Genomic DNA, 23,715 nt, shown 5'->3' with positions numbered 1-23,715 from the left:
CACTATAATTCACTTACATTAAAAAATTAAAAGGAATACTAATAATAATATTTACCACAGTCTCCTCCTTCTATTTTTTATACGTTACAGTTCGTATATTACCAATACATGCAGAAAGATGTTACTGTTGGCTCTTCCTATAATTATAGACATTTTCTAAATGTAGTCGTTCGAAACAAATAATTTTTTCGACTTTAAACTATAGCAAACTAGGCGTATAAAATCACCATATACAAACAACAACTATTACAAGAAATTTAATACATTTTCTCATTTTCTTGGAGGGGTTAAAGTAGAACTCATTTGCTATGGCTGTAGAAGCAGAGAGATGATCTACTTCTAAGAAAAATTCCTAATGACCTTTGACTGCATCTTTCTTTTGCAATTGTCGAATTGATAGTAACTTTTTACCGTAATTAAATAGCTAGTGAACTGTGGAATTTACTTTAATAATTTGTTCGATACATTCCATACCAATAAATGCAAAACATATCAGAGCTGTTATAGAAAGCAGGAAGATCAGACCCTTTTAGGCCTCCTAGAAGGCCCGAACTTAGGGAATATAAGACAGTGCCCGGTCTTCATTAGTAATTGAAACAGAAATTTAATACATTTTCTGGGAGGGGTTAAAGTAAAGCATATTTGCTATAACTATAGAAGCAGAGAGACGACCTACTTCTAGAAAAAATGCCTAATGACCTTTGACTGCATCTCACTTTTGCAATTGTCAAATTGATAGTAACTTTTTTCCATAATTAAATAGCTAGTGAACTATTGAATTTATTTTAGTAATTTGTTCGATACATTACATACCCAAATTTTTTAAATGCAAAACTGCTCAGAGCTATTACAGAAAGCAGGAAGATCAGACCCTTTTGGACCTAAAAAACCCGAACCTAGGGAATATAAAACATCAGCCGGTCTTCATTAGTAATTCAAACAGAAAATCTCTAAATCCGTGTTTTCGTTTTGCTTGAAACAAAATATTTGACTGTAATGCCACATCTATTTATAACATTCAACGATTCTAAAAATACCTATTAATAACCTATTAACCGACTTCGATTAAACAAACGAAAATTAAAGGAAAATAAATATTATTCGGGTAGTCCGTATATCTAATGTAGGTACTCTTACACTGATATGGTACAAAAAAGGAGATAAATTAATATCAGTTAATTGGGTATGGAATTCTGTTATTTATAATGGATTTCTAAAACAATTGAACTCCTCGTGTGTAAGTAAAATTCTTTCTATTAATAAACAAATACAATAGTTTGTTTTCATCGTATACTTTTGAAATTGCAATTAAATTATTATCAACAAGTTTAATTTAAATTTACCAATATAATTTTGTATAAACAGAAAGTTGTAAAACAATAAAAGGACATTTCTATTGAATAAAACATAAAGTAATAGTGAAGAAATTAGAAGCATTTCTCTTTATAAGTAAAATATATTAATAAGCCCTCAATTTTTAATTACGATATAAAAATACTAATGCAAATTCTTGTCTCATTGTGGGATATCATAATTCATCAACTCCACATTGTCATCCCTTCCTACTACGTCTCCTAACTCTTGTCCTGCATCCTACGTATTCGTTCCATCTATCCACTCTCTTCTAATTTTTTAACTAAAATCTGAATTCTTATATTATTACTATAGTTAGAACGATCAAAATTGACATAGTACACAATAAACTATCTGTGAGAATGAATGTATCTTTTTTTCTTTTATTTCCACTTGGGACTGTAGTCATTTACAGCGTTTTGAACACGACCTTGTTAATTAAGATATGCTTCAAGAGTAGTACATACAAAGAAGAAAGAGATAACAAAATAACAGTAAGCGGTGTAGCGGTTAGAGGTTGCTTGGGTACGCAAAAGATCAGGATCAGAAAGTAATGTGACAGTTTTATTGTGGACTATGTCAATTTTGTACGTTCTAATTATTCTGTACTCTCTTTCTTTAAAATTCCTAACCACATCATTCCCACTTTTCCTCCTCTTCTGTACACCTATTATCTAGTCATTGCCGCTTAGTTGTTCTACAGTTCCAAATTATTTCCCACTTTATGATTTTATACCTTTTTTGCCCTTCTTTATCTGTCTTGCTGTTTTATTTTATCTTCTTTTCCCTCTACTAATCCTACAATCTCGTTTATTATATCCACGGATTTCTAAACTCGTTTTGTGTGTTTTTAATGACATTTGCTTTAGGACCATTCATAAAATACGTCAATCAGGATTTTTGCAGCCCTCAACAAATATTACGTCGCAAATGGTAGAAACCCTGTAAACGATTCGTTGCCATTAATAATAGTACTTAAATTAACAACAAAACCTAAAATAAAATTAACGAACTACAAACGTCTCCTTAGAGCCCCCTTCCCTCTAGTCAAATAACATCAGACTAATCGTAAGAAATACCTCTCGCTCACCCTTTCTTACGAGCATATTTTTATGATCAGCATCGTCCCAGCTATGCCTTTTATGTAATATGATCAAAACTTTTGAAGTCCTACGGAAGTCCTTAGATCCTACACTAAACATCATGGGATACTTAAACTTTTTGGTGTTTCATTCCCATTACGTAATTCTGTTGGACGGGCAATCCCTCAGGACTACACCGAAGGATAGGGCGAAAGGTCCTCTGCGACCTCTTATTAGAAATCATGGGAACCGATGGGTGGTGGTTAGGGGTGGCAAACGAAATGATGCCTAAGTATTCCAAGAAAATCACTATTGGTTTTGATCTTGCAGTCTTAGTCTTGACCTTACGAAAATGTATGACCAAGACCAACAACAAGACTATCTTTATACCAGCAAGACTACACTATCATCACTATAATTCACAGAAAAGCTTGAACCAGCCTCTACCGCTAGGTGAAGATCAAGGACTTTGCAATTGTTACAATTTGATAATTCTACAAGAAGGAAGTGTGCTCAGTATATCAACTCATACTTTATAATTAGCAGGGCCTAATTTCGGGCAAAATCTGATTAACTTTTCTTTACCATGTACGAATATGTAATTTAAAATAGCAAATATAATCGAAAACCTTCAAAACATTGTTGATAAATACCTACAACAACTTTTATTATGTAAAATCTTGTTGTTAAATCTAAAATCCATACAACTTCCTTAATCTCAATTTACTTAACTAATGGGTAAACATCAAAATTCAACAACAAAATCGTCTTCAAATCATTCGGAGATAAAAATTTCTAAATACAAACGATAATAATAAGTGCAGTAATGATAAATGCGCCCTGGCATGTTCAGATGACACATTTAACAAAACATCATTACCAGTTCTCTGATTCGTCGGTGATTTCAACGCTGTAGCAGCAGGCGCATACGTTACTCAAAATAACTTCCGATTCGAGTGTTTCCGTTAAGTAACTCGCCGTCGCGACGAACTACTCAACTGGGTCCGCGGTGGGAGAGCGTCGCATTCTTCGCTCGCAATTCGCAAACGACCGACGTCTTGGTATAAAAAAAAAGTTTTTATACCGGGGATGACGACTTAACTTCTGCTAAATGACGCCGTGGACTATAGTCATTTTCGAATCGTATATTGTAGGAGTTGTAAATAATCGTATTGTAATTCCCCAGAATAAAAAACTATTCGTGTAATTTAGTGCGTTAAATGTGTTTTATATATTATCTCGCAGTGATACTGTGATCGTAAAACGACGAAATGAATCGACAACAGCAGCAGCAACAATCGACTCAGAAGAGTCAACAGACTCAGCAGAGCAGTCAGACTCGCCAGAGTCAGACGCACGAGAGTCAACAGACTCAACAGACTCAGCAGACTATGCGGACCGAGCAACATGTTCGACAAGTTACAGGTATATATTAAGAAAAAACACAAAACGAAAACGTATAGAAACCGTAATGCCCGTTTCTGCGCCCATAGTGAAACCCTCAGTTAGTTTCAGCAAGTTCTAAAACAATTTGGAAAAACGTACATAATTCCTACTGCATCTAATCTGAACTGAAAATGTCAATTACCATAAAAATGTAACGCTTACTAGAACTATACGGCCGAAACTATGACAAAAGGCTTTCGCGGTCAAATGTTTTCTACTCGTGTAGTTATACACATAAACCATATACTGAAAATAATTATAAATCACACAATAATGCATAAATTTTAACAAAAATCTATAATCTCTTATAGACAAGATAGGAAAGTGTAATTCCATGGCTTTAAAAATAGCTTTATTAATTAAAAAATGTTAGCAACAGCGAAATTTACTTTAGATATATTTAAGTAAACTTAGAAGTTTCACTAATAACGAATTTAATTAATTAACACTAAAAAATGTGGATTCAGTGACTACCTTTCAAACAGAAATTAGAACAAAACTTAAAATCTGCACAACAAATTGATTTCTAAATTTTTTACCGTACGAAAGACTAAACAGAATTAACACCAAAATACAATACTTAGCAATTTACCAAAGAAATAATGAGATAGCCGCAACTACTGCTATCTATCTAAAAGGGTACCTATTTGTCCATAGTTCAAATGATTAAATAAAAATGTACTCAAATGAAAATATTTTCGAAAAAATTTCTGAAATCGATTTAAAAATATTTTATAAAATGGCAGCGATCTTATGGCAATGATGTCACCATTCAGTAATAGTTTATCATTATTTTTCAAATTTTGATTTCACTGATCAATTTCTAACGATTTAGGAAATCGACTTACGAAATTAGTCGAATATCCAATTGTATACCTACAGATAAATATTACAGAACGATAGCAAACAAAGTACAGCAAAATATGTTGATTTAAAAATCGATTAAATTATCTTGTTAATGATATCCTTCTTCTAATCCCAGAACGCTTTATTCCGGGCAAATATTTACGATTATATCTTTGCCAACTGCGAAATAATCTTAATATTATCATTTATTACAATTCTTCAGTAAATAAAAACATAAACAACACCAAATTGTTTCCGGGGTCCCATTGAGGCGAAAAATATTTAGTATGAATCTTTCTCAAAATAGACAAGATTAAAAGGTTTTGTTACTGCAAAGTAGGCATTAAATTTGTAATTCTCTTGGTATTAAAAATTGTCCAAAAATACATACTCTTACGTGCAGTGTTGGCTTGAGGACAAAATCTAATTTTGATACAAAACAAACAACAAACAAGATCACGAAATAATTCTGCAATCAATAAGGATCATCCATAGAAATGTAGATGTCATAGTAAAAACAGGATTAAAATTAAATAATTACATATACATATATAGTAGGAACAATTTCATCTCCCATTGAAAAAAAATTGTTAATAAAAATACCTACCAATTGAAAAATAATAGGCATCCACTAATTTGTAAATAAAAAAACATTTTTATTTGTGTTATTGTTAGCGGTAATTATATATACTGTTTTGAAATCAAAGGTGAAGCAGTTTACAAAAGAATTATTGTTATTGCTGTTTTGTTTATTAATATTATTATTATTATTATTCTAAACATAAATTCGTAATCCGAGTTTTCCTCGTTTCTGTAAGCAACATACATAACTAGCTCCCGAGTCGTCCGACGTTATTGGGATTTATAAATAGGTGTTCCTAAAATGGGAGGCTGAAATCCGACACACGACCCAAGAAACAGAACAGAAATAGCCGCTCGCTGGCCCCATACCGATCCCGCTGTCATGCCGACAAAAATGTAGTTGTATAATTACACTCGCGAGACTTAATTTGATTAATACCAATTAGAAACGACACATGATTGAAAATTGGAACATATGTAGGCCAATACTCACACAAAAAAAAAAATGTTAAAGCGCCCCCAAGTTCGATCCTTTTTTTTTAACTCATTAGGGATCTAAATATACACATTTACTTGGTTTGAATATTTCGTAAGAAATGTTTTCTACTTTATCAAAACAAATTAACAACAAATACTGAAAAAATTATAATAAAGTTTCTATGAGACACAAAAACAGAAACACTTGAAAAGCTTCCACGTATTCTACCAAGAAGCCCCTTACCATCTTGGATTAACTCATATACAGTTTGTCATAAAAACGTAAAGAAGTTTAGTCAACAATAGATAAAGTTTAATAATAAGTTTTATAAAAATTTTTGATTGTTCCTTATAGTTATTCTAATAGTCATTAGCTTTTAAATTCACTTCATTAATTAAGTACAAATATTTTGATGTAAATGTTTGTCATTTGTATTATTTTTGGCATTTTGTTTGTATGAGAACGAATATATCACTCAGATCATGAAATATGTTGTGCATAAATGTATAAGGATGTACAATCTAAATGAAAAAAATTGGTACCATTGATTCCTAGAGTGTGACTGTGACAATAATTGTGATTAACAAAAACAATTTTTTTTTTAGAAAAGTTATTAAATTCACTCTGATGAGGGTAATTTTTATATTCATATCAATCGGTTATTATATACTACATAATTATCTATGATTAAGATAATACTGTTTAAGCATGAGAATGTGGCCCATTTCTAAACTTTTTTTTAATTATAGAAAATAATGTACATGTCTAATTAATTAATTACTTACCTATTCTGCCAAATTTGCTTTCATCAGCGAACCATCTTCAAGCAGTAAACAAGGGGCACTGAAAAAAAAAAGAAAACACCATTATAATATGAATAAAAATTTCGAATTATACACTATATGTAAACCACATTATATATAAATGGTTGTTTTCCGCTGTAACATTTGTCTCACTATTTAGCACTTAGTCTTTGAAAATATCAATCGAGTAAACGTTACGATAAATATTTTAATTTTAGATTACTCTAATTCTATCGTAACTAAAATTATTAAAACAGGAAGGATATGAGAACACTAAACTACTACTTATCTACAAATCATTTATTTATTAATTTTTAAATTAAAATAAAAATAATAATCAAAAACAATGTGAACACGAATTACTTACAAAAGAAAAAGAAATCGAAAGTGCAGAATAAGAACTTTTGTCAAATTGGCAAAGGATTTCGCGGCCACTTGGTGAACTGATGCTGTTTTGATTGGGGTCTTAAGGCCGTCGTCGTTTGAAGTTGCTTCCTAGTGTTTCGCTAGCACGAATGGCAAACTTCTTCAGAGGTCCGCATCCAGCATCGGAGATGGAAGAACTTCTGGACCTCTGAAGAAGCTCGCAGAGGTAGCATCTCCAACCGACGACGGCTTTTAGATCCGAACCAGGACAGTACAAGAATTTTTGTTTTTGATTTTCATACGACAATTTGTGTACTTTCTTCCCATTTTCTCTTTTTTTTTACATATGTAGATTGTACCGAAACTTCTATAAATCATTTCATTAATAACACTAAAATCTTGCTCGATATTTAGTTATTGATTTTTTTGCAGTTCACGGAGGGCAACTCGGACAATCCGAAATCCAACAGTTGGGTTTCGGGCCGAACGCATCTCCTCCAGTGTTCGAGAAAGTCTTCAGTAATGCTCGGTTTGCTCAAGGAGGCAATGCCACATTTGACGGTCGCATTGTCGGTAAACCTCAGCCTACAGTATCGTGGACCCGAAAGGGAGCACCCCTAGCAGATTCTAGCAAATACAAAGTTACTTATAACGAACGAACGGGAGACATAACATTGACAATATATAACATAGGACCTGGAGATGAAGGCGAATACGTTTGCACCGCCAAAAATCAACACGGAGAAGCCGTATGTTCGGTATACATCCAGCCCGAAGGGTTACAAATGCCTAGATTAGGTGGAATGCAAAAAACCGAAAGTTACCAAAAATACGAATCATCTTACAGTAACGGTGTAACCGAGGAATTTAAAGTAGATATATTCGAATATCGTCTTTTGAGGGAAGTTTCCTTCAGAGAATCGGTGACGAAACGCTTTGTAGGTGAAACAGATACCCAAATTTCGACTACCATCGAAAAATCATTGGGACCTGCAGCCCCACCGCAAATATCTCAAAAACCACGCAATTCTAAGCTTCTCGAAGGTTCAGACGCAGTTTTCAGTGCCAAGGTATCCGCTAATCCTAAACCAAGGTTAACATGGTTTAAGGATGGTAAACGTGTAACACAATCCAACAAATACGAAACCAGTTACTCAAACAACCAAGCGACCCTACGGGTCAAGCAATCTCAATCCGATGATTCGGGACATTACACACTTTTAGCAGAGAACCCTCAAGGAGCCGTAGTTTCATCAGCGTACTTGGCTATTGAACCAGTAACTACACAAGAAGGACTGATTCAGGATACTTTCAAAGCCCAACCAGTCGAAGAACCTTCAGATACAGCCAAAACCTTAGCTCCAAACTTCGTAAGGGTATGTGGTGATCGCGATGTCACTGAAGGAAAAATGACACGTTTTGACTGCCGCGTTACTGGCAGACCATATCCTGACGTAACATGGTACATAAATGGTCGACAAGTCGTCGACGATCACACCCACAAGATATTAGTAAACGAATCTGGTAACCATGCCCTGATGATAACGAATGTCGGACGAAACGATTCAGGTGTTGTCACTTGCGTGGCCCGAAACAAAACCGGAGAAACTTCTTTCCAATGCAACCTGAATGTCATCGAAAAAGAACAAGTTGTCGCTCCCAAATTTGTCGAACGATTCACGACCCTTAGTGTTAAGGAAGGAGAACCCGTAGTCTTTAATGCCCGTGCTGTTGGCACCCCCACACCACGAATCACTTGGCAGAAGGACGGTGTTCCAATAACCCCAACTCCTGATGTGCGCATTTCAATCGACGGTGGAGCCTCTACTTTAGATATACCGCGAGCCAAGGCGTCGGATGCTGCATGGTATCAATGCACCGCCCAAAATGTAGCCGGCTCCACTGCGACGAGGGCTCGTCTCTTTGTGGAAGTCCCGCAAGGACCAACTCCAGAGCCCAGACGCTTACATCTACCGCGACCAACCAAAATAATCGAACCAGAGTAAGTAAATCATCATCAATTGTACGTACGTACGTATATAATAACAATTTAATTTTGATAGACCGGAACCTGGCCCAGAAGTGATCTACTTACGTCATCTTGAACCTACAAGACCTTACCAGCCTGGTCCTGAAGAAGATAAAATTTATCCACCTCCTCAGTTCATCATTCCTTTGCAAGACATTGTTCAAATTGAAGGAGGAAAAATTCACTTTGAGGCCAGAATCGAACCGGTTGGCGACCCCACAATGCGTGTGGAATGGTTTTTGAATGGAAAAGCTATGCAAGCAAGTAAGTTTCAACATCCGCGATAAGCAACTCCGTTACATTTTTCCAATGAACTAATAAAATAAGATCTGCTCTATACCAAATTGGTAATTTCGCACCCATATTAAATGAACTGATCCTGTCCTGATTCGGATCTAAAGGTCGTCATGGACTGGAGTTGCCTCCTAATGTTTTGCTAGCAAAGACCCTTCTATCTCCAATGCTGGATGTGGACTGAAAACGTTAGGAAGCACCTTCAACCGACAACAGTCTTTAGACTCAGAGCAGTATAAATTTGCTATATACGTTATAATCTTCAATTAATTTAATTCTTTATGATATTTACTTTTATACAAATGCCTAGGAGCCTATCTGTCTAAATTACCTACTTACAATAATTTCATAAACTTAAAAATAATAATAAACGGATAATATCCTTAATGGTAACAAAATTGTTCTGTTTTTAAGGTTCCCGAGCAAATGCTATTTTCCGTTTCGGCTTCATAGCCCTAGACTTACTTAGTGTGACGACGCGCGACAGTGGTGAATATATCTGTCGTGCAACAAGCGCAACCGGAAGTGCAGAATCTCGTGCAATCTTGCGCGTACAACCCCGGGCAAGCATTGAGAAAACGAGTCAGCACCCTGACAGTCTCCAATACATTCAACAACTTGAGGATTACTCCAAATATCAACGAAGTGAAAGTTTAGACGAACAAACGAACCAGAAACCTCACTTCATCCGACCACTCCAAGATTTAGGGCAACTTCAGGAGGGTCGAAATGCACATTTCGAAGCCCAACTGACCCCCGTAAGCGATCCAACAATGAGAGTGGAGTGGTACAAGGATGGAAGGCCTATTACAGCCAGTTCCAGAATTTCCACAATTTTCAACTTCGGCTACGTTTCCCTCAACATAATGCACCTACGGGCCGAAGACACAGGTTCATACACCGTACGGGCTGTAAATCGAATGGGTGAAGCCCTTAGCACGGCTACCCTTCAAGTTCAAGTTCGTTCTACTGTCACTTCTGATTTAGGAATCCCTGAACAACAACGATATATTGAAAAAGTAAATGAATTGGAGGCTTACCAACAACAACAGCATCAACAAAAATACGTGCAAGAAACTCCTGAGAGTTTATACCCTCCAGAATTTAAAACCCCTATCAAAGATCAACATGGTGTTAGAGAGGGAGGTTTTGCTCATTTCGAAGCTAGACTCGAACCAACCGGAGACTCAACATTAAGAGTTGAGTGGTATAAAGATGGAAAACCAGTTGAAGCTAGCTCGAGAATAACAACATTCTTCAATTTCGGTTATGTCGCGCTTACCATTAAAGCAGTAACAATTCACGATGTCGGTAATTACACTTGCCGTGCATACAACTCAATAGGAGAAGCAACTACAACCGCTCAGCTAAGCGTTATAAGCAAGAAAGATATAATTTTCGACTCACAACATCCTGAAGGTTTAGAAAAGATTCAACATTTAGAAGACACTAGCAGATACACTCGTAAAACTGACGAGGAAGTGTCGGTACTACAAAAACCAAGATTCCTGGGACCACTGAAAGGCACTAACAAAATTGTTGAAAGCCAACGTGGTCACTTTGAGGCTAGAGTTGAACCACAGAGTGACGCATCTCTTAGAATTGAATGGTACCACAATGGAAAATTAATTGAAAGTGCCAACAGAATTCAAACATATCACGATTTTGGGTACGTTGCCTTAGACATTCTCAGTGTCAGAGCCCAAGACGCTGGTACTTATACCGTCGTAGCGCGCAACTCATTGGGTGAAGCTCAGGTTTCAGCAAATATGGTTGTAGAAAGTAAGTCAGTCATTTAATCAATATTAAGATAGTTACTAAAATAAATTTTTATTTGCAGCTCGTGCCAGCATTGACACCTCCAGTATGCACAAGACTGCATACGATAAAACCCAAAGATTGGAAGAGTCAAAATTTATCGAACCCCAATATCAAATTGAGGAAATATCCAAATCAAAACCAATTTTCATTCAACCACTGACTGACGTTCCTCCACTTACTGAAGGCAAAAATATTCACCTCGAATGCAGATTGGAACCAATGGGAGATCCCACAATGAGAGTAGAATGGTTCTGTAACGGAAAACCTGTTACTGTTGGTTCTAGATTTAGAACTTATAACGACTTTGGATTCGTAGCTCTCGATATCATTCATGCTACAGCAACAGACTCAGGAGAGTACACTGTAAGAGCTACAAACCACCTGGGATCTGCCCACACATCTTCTTGTGTTCGTGTAATTTCAAAATCCGATATAATAACTGACACTCAACACGAACAGTCTTTAGAACAGATACAAATGCTGGAAGATTCCTCCAGAAAGCGCAGAATGGAAACAGAAGATGTCACTATTCTACAGGCTCCACAATTTACAAGAGCGCTACATAACATCGAAACTGTTGAAGGGACTAATGTACATTTAGAATGCCGTCTTCAACCAGTCGGCGATTCAACCATGAAAGTAGATTGGTTTGTCAACGGACGACCAGTCAAAACTGGACATCGTTTCAGACCTGCTTATGACTTTGACTATGTAGCACTTGACTTACTAAGTGTATACCCTGAAGATTCGGGAATTTATACATGTCAAGCCAGAAACCAACTAGGAGAAGCTGTCACCTCTTGCTCCGTAAAAGTTATAGCAAAAAAGGATTTAATTCTTGAAACACAACACCCTTCAGGTTTAGAAAAAATCCAACAACTAGAGGATACTTCTCGTTATAAACGCCAAGAATATATTGATGAAATAGTCAACGTTAAACCAAGATTTATTACAAAGCCAAAAAGTTTAGAAAACATGCGCGAAGGGCAGCACGCTCATTTTGAGTGTAAAATTGAGCCAGTCACAGACTCCAATTTAAAAGTTGAATGGTTTAAAAACGGTAGACCAATCACCATAGGACACAGATTCCGTCCAATCCACGACTTTGGATATGTTGCTTTGGACGTAATTGATCTAATCGCCGAAGATTCTGGAACGTACACGTGTCGTGCAGTAAACTTAGTCGGACGAGACGAAGTCTCCTGTAATCTCGTATGCCGGAGCAGCCAGCAGATCATTTATGACACGCAAAACGAGTTAGGTCTTGAAAAAATCCACCATTTAGAAGACCGTACTCGCTATCAAAGAAGAGAAGATGTCGAAGAAGTTACAACACAAGCGCCTACATTTACATCTTCTCTAAAAAACGTAGATATTAAAGAAGGTCAAAGAGCACATTTTGAATGTCGTCTTATACCCGTATCCGATTCTACCATGAAAGTAGAATGGCTTCACAATAACCAACCATTAAAATCCGGGTCAAGATTCACCGAAACCAACAACTTCGGTTTCGTAGCTCTTGACATTCTGTATGCTTATCCAGAAGATGCTGGCACTTACACATGCCGGGCAGTTAATGCCCTTGGCGAAGCAGTTACATCTGCAGTATGCGTAGTCAGATCAAAAAAGTCAATCGTGAGCGAAACCGTTCATGAAGGTGCCCTTGAAAAAATACATGTTTTGGAAGATCAATCACGTTATCAACGCCAAGCCGTCCAAGAAGAAACAATCAGTCAAACCCCTGTTTTTACAATGCCTATTAAAGATTTAAGAGTAGCTGAAAACCAGGCTGCTCATTTTGAAGCACGACTGATTCCAGTTGGAGACTCAAAATTGAAAGTCGAATGGTTACGCAATGGCGTTCCAATCCAAGCTTGTAAGTATACCACAAAAGAAAAGTCAACTAACCAAAAAGCTTAAACTTAATCTATTTGATTACAGCTAATCGCATAACTACCATGCACGACTTCGGTTATGTTGCCCTAAATATGAAATATGTTAATCCAGAAGACTCTGGAACATACACTTGCCGCGCTGTAAACGATTTAGGTGAAGCTGTTACGACAGCTACTATGTTTGTTCAATGTAAGTATAAATAAACATTAAATGTTAACAGAAAACTTGACGACAACACATCAATTTTAGCAAAAGCATCGCTTCAACTAGAAACTCAACATGAAGCCGCTCTACAAAAATTAAGACAATTGGAACAATCATCCAAATATACTCGACGTGAAGAACAAGAAGTGGTTGCAACCCAAGCCCCAAGATTTACTACACAATTAAACGGACCAACAGAAATCTTTGAAGGACAAAGTGCCCACTACGAATGCCGTATCGAACCCTATCCTGACGCCGATTTGAAAGTAGAATGGTTCCACAATGGAAAACCGCTTACTACAGGGCACAGGTTCCGAACCGCATACGATTTTGGCTTTGCAAGTTTAGACATTCTTACCGTGTACGGAGAAGATGCTGGAGAATACACATGCAGAGCTACCAACCGTTTAGGTCAAGCTACATCCTCGATCGTAACCAGTGTAAAGAGTAAGTCACTTGCTAAATAATATTTAACAGTCGAACACTTATTTTCAAATATTCCTTACAGCAAAAGCGTCAATTATACGCGACACTCAACATGAAGGTGCTCTACAAAAGATACAATATCTCGAAGATGACTCGAAATACAAGAAAACTGCCAGAGAGGATGCCATAGTCTTAGAAAAGCCTCAGTTTGGAAGAGGCCTGAAAAATATTGAAAATCTACCGGAAGGCTTAAGTGCCCACTTAGAAGCTACCCTAACACCTGTTAATGATGCTACCATGAAAGTGGAATGGTTTTGTAATGGCAGACCAATCCAAACCGGACATAGGTTCAAAACAACCTATGACTTCGGATACGTTGCCCTCGACATTCTTTATGCATACGCTGAAGATTCTGGCACGTACATGTGCAGAGCGAGAAATGCAGTTGGAGAAGCAGTTACAACAGCGTCAGTAAATGTTGTTGGTAAGCTTCTTAGACGATAGATATGTAATATTTGTTGCAATATTAAATGTGTTTAATTAATAGCTAAGTCCGGCCTTGAACTTCAAACTCTGGACGAACAACGTTTAAGAAAAATTCGAGAATTAGAAACGTATGAAAGACCACAGAAACAGGAAATTGAACCAGCACCACAAAGACCAGTTTTCCTTACACCTTTGATAAGTTTGGACAATCTTAAAGAAGGTGACCATGCTCATTTGGAATGCCGCGTTGAACCAATTAACGATGCCAATCTAAGAATCGAATGGTTTGTAAATGGAGTCAAACTGAAGACAGGACATAGATTCAGAACAACTCACGACTTTGGTTACGTAGCTTTGGACATTCTTTACACTTACCCAGAAGACAGCGGAACGTACATGTGTAAAGCTATAAACTTAGTTGGCGAAGCTGTAAACACATGTACCATAAATGTGGGAAGTAAGTATTATGATTAAACAATTAATATTTACTGAGTAATGAAAACAACTTAATGTTCCTTTCAGGTCGCCGAAGCATCATCCTGGAAACACAACATCCAGAGGGTCTAGAAAAGATCCGTGAATTAGAATCCCAAGGACACCCAGCTAGATTAGAAATCGAAGAACCAGAACCAACTCCTCCCAGATTTATTACCGAACTCAGAGGTACCACCCAAGTTTACGAAGGTCAAACCGCTCACTTCGAAGCACAAGTAGAACCTATTCACGATTCAAATCTAAGAATAGAGTTCTATCACAATGGAAAACCGTTACCATCTGCTTCAAGATTCCACATCACATTTGATTTCGGATATATCGCTTTGGATATTGGCCACTGCGTTCCAGAAGATGCAGGAGAATACTCTGTTAAAGCCGTAAACAACTTAGGACAATGTGTTTCTAGCCTTAATCTTACTGTTATTGCAAAGAGCAGCATTATCTTGGATTCACAAAGACCCGAAGGGCTAGAGAAAATCAGACAACTTGAAGAACAAACTCCGTTCAAGCGTCCAGAAATTGAAGAACCCGTCACTAGACAACGTCCCGTATTTACTCAACCTCTTCAAAATATCGACGGAATTATTGAAGGTCAAACAGCTCACTTCGAATGTCGTCTTATTCCTGTGGGAGACCCAACTTTGAAAGTGGAATGGTTCAGGAACGACAAGTTAATTGAAGACAGTTCAAGAATCACAAAAGTTCATGACTTCGGTTACGTATCATTGGACATTAAACAAATACGTACCGATGACGCAGGTGTATACATGTGCAGGGCTTCTAACCCTCTTGGGGAAGCCGTTACGACTGCATCTATGAAAATTAGAAGTAAGTATAATTAGCTGTATTAATAAACAAATTAAACTTATAGAATTTTCGTAATAGAGGGTATTTTATTTTATAACATAAACACAGATTCTAAAAATTCATATTTCTTGCAGCCGAAGCAAGTATACAGCTAGAAACACAACATCCCGAAGGAATGAAAAAGATTCAGCAACTTGAACAACCCGCAGCACCACGTCCTGAAGAGGCTGAACGTGTATTTGAGAAGCCAATCTTCACACAATTACTGACTGGACCGACTGAACTTTGGGAGGGACAACACGCTCATTTCGAAGCAAGAGTTGTTCCAGTGGGCGATGCCAGTTTAAGATTTGAGTGGTACGTCAATGGAGTCGAGTTGAAATTAGGATCTCGTATCCGTGTAAACCACGACTTCGGATTTGTGACTCTAGACATCATGTCCACAGTTCCAGATGATTCTGGAGTTTACACTTGTAAGGCGATAAACAAATCGGGCGAAGCCGTTTCATCGATTTCAATGAAGGTTAAGTCAAGATCAAGTATCATTGGCGAAACACTTCACAAAGATGCTTGGGAAAAGATCCAACTTAAAGAGGCGGAAATGAACAAAGTTCCGGAAATGTTTGTTGACACAACACCTCAGCAAGCTCCTGTCTTCACAACTCATCTTCAAAGTTACGATAAACTGGTCGAAGGTCAACACGTCTTCTTAGAAGCACAAGTAGAACCACGTGCTGATCCAAACCTCAGAATAGAATGGTTCAAAAATGGAATATCATTAACCACCGGAGCCCGTTTAAAGAGTACATTTGATTTTGGTCATGTGACATTATCTATAAACGGTCTGAGAGCAGACGACTCCGCTATTTACACCTGTAAAGCCACAAACTTGTTAGGAGAAGCTGTTTCTACATGTTCTCTCAAAATAGAAGATAAGCATTGGTTAATGGGGCAAACATTACATCCCGATGCCATACCAAAACTTGAAGCTTTAGAAAAAACTCCAGAGTCAAAGCCGGAAGCTCCTGAGCCTACTTACGAATCTCCCATATTTATATCACACCTGAATAACGTAGAATGCACTGAAGGAGACAACGTTCATTTCGAGTGCACAGTAGAACCTTCCAAAGACCCGACAATGAAGATCGAATGGTTTGTAAATGGGAGACCTCTACCAAGTGGTTCACGATTTAAATCAACCTATGACTTTGGATATGTCGCGTTAGATCTCGTACACGCTTACGACACAGACTCCGGAATATACACATGCAAAGCCACCAACAGCAAAGGATCTGCAACAACGTCAGGTTCCTTACGCTGCACAGCTAAAAAGGATATTTACCTAGACACGCAACATCCGCAAGGAGAGAAAGGTTTGGAAGCTGTCAAAGACGTTGAGGACGCATTCGCAAGCAAATACGCTCGGCAACCATCTGGAGCGGAAGCACAATTCCCTAAACCCATATGGATCATACCGCTACAACCGGAATTCAACATCACAGAAGCCAATCCGCTACACTTAGAAGCAACCGTAGAACCAAAGGACGATCCTAACCTTAAAATTGAATGGTTCGTCAATGGAAAATCGCTAGATCATGGATCTAGATTTAAACTTGCAAACGACTTTGGATTCGTTACCTTAGATCTGAGAGATACATATGAACGCGATCAAGGTATCTACACTTGCAAAGCTTCAAACTTGGCTGGAGAAGCTTTCACTTCAACAACAATCTACTGCACCACGAAAGCTTCCTTGATCGAAAGAACACAACATCCTAAAGGACAAGAAGGCTTGGAAAAGATCCAAGACTTGGAAGACTCCTTGAAACGTGGAGAAACCCGCCCTCCGGAAGTTGAAGATGGTCACGCACCGGTTTTCACTTCGGAATTTACTCACCTTGTAAATTTGAGCGAAGGAGAAATTGCTCATTTCGAAGCAGGGCTTACACCAATTGGAGATCAAACAATGGTTGTTGAGTGGTTCTACAATGGAAAGACCATTGATGCAAGTCACAGATTTAGAACGGTTCACGCGTTCGGCATGGTAGTTCTTGAAGTTCTTGGTACCAAAATTGAAGACTCTGGTACCTACACTTGTGTAGCAACAAACAAATGGGGCAAAGCAGAACAGAGCGTTACACTTGAATGTGTTGATAAATATAAGGGTCAGAAACCCCGCTTCACAACTCAAATTAAGGATATAATGGGAGTTAAAGATGGGGAAGCTGCACATTTTGAATGTACAGTGGTCCCAACTAACGATCCTAACTTGAAAATTGAATGGTTCCACAATGGCCAACCACTTCTTCAATCGTCTCGAATTAAAACTGTATCCGACTTTGGATTTGTTGTTATGGATATTTCCTATGTTCAAAGTCACGTCGATTCTGGCGAATATGTTTGCAAAGCCAGCAACAAGTTTGGCGAAGACTTCACAAAGGCAACAATATCAGCCCTTGGCAGGAGCGGCGTATTCTTGGATAGTTTACAGCCAGATTCTCTCGATAAGATTAGACAATTAGAAAGTCAACAAAGGCAACAACCCCAGACACCTACAACACCTATTACTGAGCCTCCTAAATTCATTACTCAAATCCAAGATGTTACAAAACTAGTAGAAGGGCAAAGCGCACACTTTGAAGCACGATTAACGCCTGTTACCGATCCAGATCTTGTAGTCGAATGGTACTACAATGGTAAAAAATTACCCCATGGTCACCGATACCGTACATTCCACGACTTTGGAATTGTAATTCTGGATATTCTCTACTGCTATGAAGAAAATTCGGGCGTTTACGAATGCAGGGCTTATAACAAATACGGTGAAGATTCCACCAAAGCAACACTCAAATGTGTCTCAAAAGCCAACTTAATCCTGGACTCGCAACTACCGCGGGTAAGAATCTCGTTCCAATATTTTTTCTTTTAATATATTAAATTAACATTTTCAATTGACAATGAAGTTTTTTAGTTTCAGATTTTTTAATTGTTATACAAAATGTAGAATTAAAACCATGGTTAGAATGAGTTTTGCCTTAAAGCATAATTTTCTTTTAGGGCATGGAAGGAGGCTTGGAAAAAATTCAAACACTTGAAGATTCACTTATTAGACAAAAACACGAAGACGTCACTGAAGAAAAAGGCAGAGCACCTGTATTTACTGTGCCCTTATCCAACATTGACAACTTACGTGAAGGAGAAAGCGCTCATTTTGAAGGTCGGCTAATTCCAACCGATGATGCAAAATTGAAAGTAGAATGGTTCTGGAATGGAAAACCGTTAAGAACTGGTTCAAGATTCCGTACATTCTGCGACTTCGGCTTTGTTATCTTGGAAATATCGCCTGTTTATCCAGAGGACTCTGGAGAATATTCTTGCAGAGCAATCAACGAATATGGAGAAGCAGTAACAAATGCATCAATGAAAGTACAAGGCAAAAGAAGTATCATTTTGGAATCACAACTACCAAAAGGAATGGAAAATACTATCGATAAAATAGCAGAACTCGAAGGTCTTGGCTCGGCACCAGCTCCACCTTCGCCTGAAGAAGATGAAGGAAAACCACCAGAATTCATCACTACACCTTCTGACCTTACCCTCTCCGAAAACTCTTTGGCACACTTTGAATGCAGACTTACACCTGTTAACGATTCTAGTATGCGAGTGGAATGGTTCCACAATGGAAAAGCCCTTTGGGCAGGTTCAAGAATCAAGACTATTAACGACTTTGGATTTGTCATTCTTGAAATCGCAGGTGTTTATCAACGCGATTCGGGATTGTATACCTGCAAAGCTACAAATAAACATGGCGAAGCTACAGTTTCTTGCAAACTATCCGTTAGAGGAAGACAAGGAATTATCCTTGAACCTCAATTACCTACTGACTTCCGAACAGGAACCGAAAGCATTCAAAGACTCGAAGAAACGTTGCATAAGAAGGACGAAATACTGCCAGAAGAAGAAACGCCAAACCCACCCAGATTTATTGTGGAGATTAAAGACAATATTGACGTTCCTGAGGGTGGCCCGATCCATTTCGATTGCAAAGTTGAGCCTACAAACGACTCAACGATGAGAATTGAATGGTTCCACAACGGCAAACCATTTGCTACAGGCTCACGCGTTCACCAAATTAACGATTTCGGATTTATTTCCCTTGACATTGACTATTCATATGCACGCGATGCTGGTGAATATATTTGTAGAGCTACAAACAAATGGGGCTCTGCAATCACTAAAGCCACCGTGACCTGCACGTCGAAACATAACATTGATACAGATTCACAACTTCCAAGCGGCATGAGTGCTGAAAAATTAAAAGAACTAGAAAAGGGTCACGTTACCGAACCACCAAAAGAGGACGAACCCATCCGCTCACCACCTAAATTTATTACCCACATTACATCAGCTACTGTTGAAGAGGCCGAATCGGTGAGATTTGAATGTCGTGTGGAACCAAAAGAAGATCCAAAATTAAGAATCGAATGGTACAGAAACGGAAAATTACTGCCCGCTGGTCATCGTTATAGAACAATGTACGATATGGGTTTCGTATCATTGGACATATTGTACGTATATCCTGAAGATTCTGGCGAGTATGTGTGCCGAGCTGTTAATGATTACGGCGAAGACTTTACAAAAGCCACGGTATCTTGTAAGAAACTGCCCAACATCGTTCTGCAAAACCAAGTTCCTAAGGGAATGAAGAGGTCTGAAACACTAATGCAAATGGAGGCCGCAATCAAGAAGTATACTTCAGAAATTTACCTTACCGAAGATGATTTATACGATCCCGATAAGAAACAACCTCCACGGTTTGTTACTCAAATCAAAGACCAAACAGAGTTAGTGGAGATGAACACCAGCAAGTTCGAATGTCAACTGGCACCAGTTGGCGATCCCAACATGAAAGTGGAATGGTTCCTTAACGGAAAACCATTACCCCACAGTAAGTCATGTCCGGAAATTTTAATTATTGATTAATTAATCTAACAATTCACAGAAAATCGCTTCACACCCATTTACGACTTCGGTTACGTCGCCATGAACTTCGGATGGGTTTACCCCGAGGACAGTGGCGAATATGTATGCCGTGCTACTAATCTTTACGGAATGGATGAAACCAGAGCAATCATCCGAACAACCGGTAAACCAGGAATCATATACGATTCTCAACTGCCGAAAGGAATGAAGAGCATTGAAAGAATTAGAGAATTAGAAGCCGCATGGCAAGTGTACGTATTCTATTGAAATTTATATAAAAAGAACTTTATCACAATACAATTAATTTGCAGGGTTCCTGAAGAAGTCGAAGAAGAATCTAAACCACGATCTGCACCAGTATTTGTGAGCAAACCAGAACCATGCACAGTAGAGGAAGGCGGCTGGGCAAGATTCTGCTGCCGTGTCACTGGACATCCTCGTCCGCGTGTGATGTGGTTGATCAATGGTCACACTGTGGTAAATGGATCACGTTATAAACTTACCTATGACGGAATGTACCACATGGATATCCCAAAGACCCGACAATATGACACGGGAAAAATAGAGGTCATTGCACGTAGCTCCGTGGGAGAAGCTATAGCCGAAACGGAATTGACAATCGTTGCTAGACACGATGACTACAGAAGTGTGCTGAAAAATTCACCGAGACGTGAGTTTAATAATTTTCATTTCAAACGAAGGGCTAAAACTTTTCTCAATAGTAAAATCTTGCAGTCAGTAAAGTAACTAAAAGTATTAGTCCTTCATCGTTTAGAACATCATATCTCTTCTTTTATTCTGACAAAACAATGCACAATAAACACACACGACAATTTATGCCAACAATCAGCTTTAACTATTTATAAACAAAAACAAGCACACGCTGCTAATTCACATATATATAAGCACGATTTACAACACTTATATATAATAACACCTCGCCCTCTCCTCACCACTTGCTTCGACATCTTCATCCAGTGGTCGAGCAGCATCGATGGAATGAAGGTAATTTAAATCGCAAGGACAAGCAAAGAGGTAGGATAGATAATCCCGCGTATAAAATTAATAACGTCTTGCATGATCCATCCTTTAACATATGTTTCATTATTGTTTGTATTCATAGATTCTTGTCGTGTTGTGGTATTGAGCTGTTTGTAAAATTGTAATTTTCATTCTTTTCCCACCTACTCTTTACAATGAATTAATTGTGAAATCATGTGATCAGCTTGGTACGACAGCGAATTGTCACAATACCAAAAAGAACGTCAAGAAACCGAACTCGAACGCATTTTCGAAGAACGTCACACAGCACTCCAGGAAGGAGAGTTCAATCCTTCAACTATTCACGTTCAACCGAAGATTTACAAGGACGCCGAAGCAGAATGGCAACAACAAGTGAAACAAAAGAAAGGTGAAGATTATTACAGTAAAATACAAGAATTGGAAAACGAACAAGTCACAAAAGAAGTTCGACTACGAGAATCAACTCACCAGTATGCAATTCCTGGTGAAAAGATTGTCAACAGCAGTGTTGCCAAAGGAATGGCCCAAAGATACGAAGAAACCTTGTAAGTATTACAGCGACTATTTTTGTTAAACTGTATCACTAATACTGCGTGTTCTTTTTAAAGGGAAGTACAGCCTGAAGAAGTAAGTCTCCGAGAAACAGACAAGAGCAAAGTTCAGCGCACTACTGAGTACCAAATTGATTCCAAAAAGGGTGCCTACCCTCCCGACCCAACCCAATCGGCAGTACACGGAAGGGAAGTGTACGTTACAAAACAGAAACAGGTACAAAAGGAGAAAGCCGGAGATACAGAAATTACTAGAAACATAACAGCTACTGAAACGACTGATGTAGAGCACAAAGCACTGACACAGGAGCGCGTAGTTCAAGGTCAGGCAAAACCCAGCAAACCGCCCTTCTTCACAAAGAAAATACAACCCTGCAGAGTTTTCGAAAACGAACAAGCCAGATTCGAAGTCGAATTTGATGGTGATCCATTACCTGCCATCAAATGGTTCAGGGAAGATTTCCCAATCACTAGTTCTCCCGATTTCAAAATCTACACCATGAGCACGAAATCGATACTTGTTTTGAGACAAGTATACGTCGAGGACTCTGGAGTTTTCAGTGTTATTGCCGAAAATCGAGGAGGCACTGCCAAATGTAGCGCCAATTTGATCGTACAAGAACGTAAACGGCAAGGAAGAGGCGGTAAAGTTCCACCGAGCTTTGTGACAACCATTCAAAGTACAACCGTATCTACTGGACAGTTAGTTAGATTCGATGCCCGTGTAAACGGCACAAAACCAATCGATGTGTACTGGTTGAAAAATGGAAGAAAAATCACCCCTGATATACGTTACAAGACATTAGAAGAAGATGACTTGAACACCTTGTTAATTATCGAAGTCGTTCCTGAAGATTCTGGCAAATATGAATGTGTCGCGGTAAATGATTCTGGTGAAGCACGTTGCGAAGCAGAATGTATCGTGCAATCGCCGTCTACTGGAGCTAAACCGTCGAAGCCAGCATCTCCTGGTGCTGAAAAACCTCCAGTACTTGTGGAGCCACTTAGAGATCAAACCATTAAAGAAGGCCAGCCGGCAGCATTCCGATGTAAAATAACCGGAAAACCGGCACCTACAGCTACTTGGAGCAAAGGAAATAAAGTAATTAAACCATCGAAATACTTCCAAATGGTGAAAGAAGCAGATTTCTATACTTTGAAAATCTCCGAGGCCTTCCCAGAAGACGAAGGGACATATAAATGTGTTGCTCAAAATCCGGCAGGTTCTGTCAGTACACAAGCGAAACTGAACGTCTTAGCTCCTGAAAGTCAAGACATTCCACCTTCCCTAACTCCCATGAAAGATATCATTGTTCCGGAAGGTAGTCCAGCCCAATTCAAAACGACCGTTGGTGGAAAACCGAAACCTACGATCCAATGGTTGAGGGATGGATTTCTTATTCCAGAATCGCCAGACTTTCAGGTAATTATTTACAAATTCATCTCAAGTTCTAACACATTTATAAATCATGGTGATTATGCAATGATGATAAAAATAAATGAGTGTGTAGGTATAAAAATAAAATGCCCGGTCAATCATACACTTTTACAAACAATATTTCACCGCCATTTATTTAGAATGAAGCTATCAGTATCAAAAACTGACAGTTAACTGTTCCATCTGAAGAAGTCACTTTCTGGCAAAATTAATTATTTTGGAACAGTCAAACTTCTGCATTTTTCCAAGTTGTTGGACACGTGTATATATTATGTTACAGACAATCTGATTAAAAGCAATTATACA

At 38.2% G+C, this 23,715-nt stretch overlaps 1 protein-coding gene across 1 annotated transcript in view; it reads left to right on the top strand.

Moving 5' to 3' along the window:
* Nucleotides 1–23,715, top strand: part of LOC108740273 (titin-like) — a 178,816-nt gene that overhangs the window by 125,111 nt on the left and 29,990 nt on the right. Inside the window, 16 exon segments of the mRNA XM_025980141.1 lie at nt 3,697–3,860; nt 7,389–8,958; nt 9,020–9,249; nt 9,694–11,061; nt 11,120–12,976; nt 13,042–13,185; nt 13,246–13,647; nt 13,709–14,110; nt 14,174–14,569; nt 14,635–15,435; nt 15,549–18,310; nt 18,472–20,362; nt 20,417–20,648; nt 20,709–21,067; nt 21,623–21,965; nt 22,029–23,578. Coding sequence (XP_025835926.1) covers nt 3,697–3,860; nt 7,389–8,958; nt 9,020–9,249; nt 9,694–11,061; nt 11,120–12,976; nt 13,042–13,185; nt 13,246–13,647; nt 13,709–14,110; nt 14,174–14,569; nt 14,635–15,435; nt 15,549–18,310; nt 18,472–20,362; nt 20,417–20,648; nt 20,709–21,067; nt 21,623–21,965; nt 22,029–23,578 — 14,471 coding nt within the window.

This window comes from Agrilus planipennis, unplaced genomic scaffold (genome assembly GCF_000699045.2).
Source record: "Agrilus planipennis isolate EAB-ADULT unplaced genomic scaffold, Apla_2.0 scaffold188, whole genome shotgun sequence".
Classification (NCBI taxonomy): domain Eukaryota; kingdom Metazoa; phylum Arthropoda; class Insecta; order Coleoptera; family Buprestidae; genus Agrilus; species Agrilus planipennis.
Note: the sequence above shows the minus strand (reverse complement) of the source record. Positions and strands in the feature narration are given on the sequence as shown.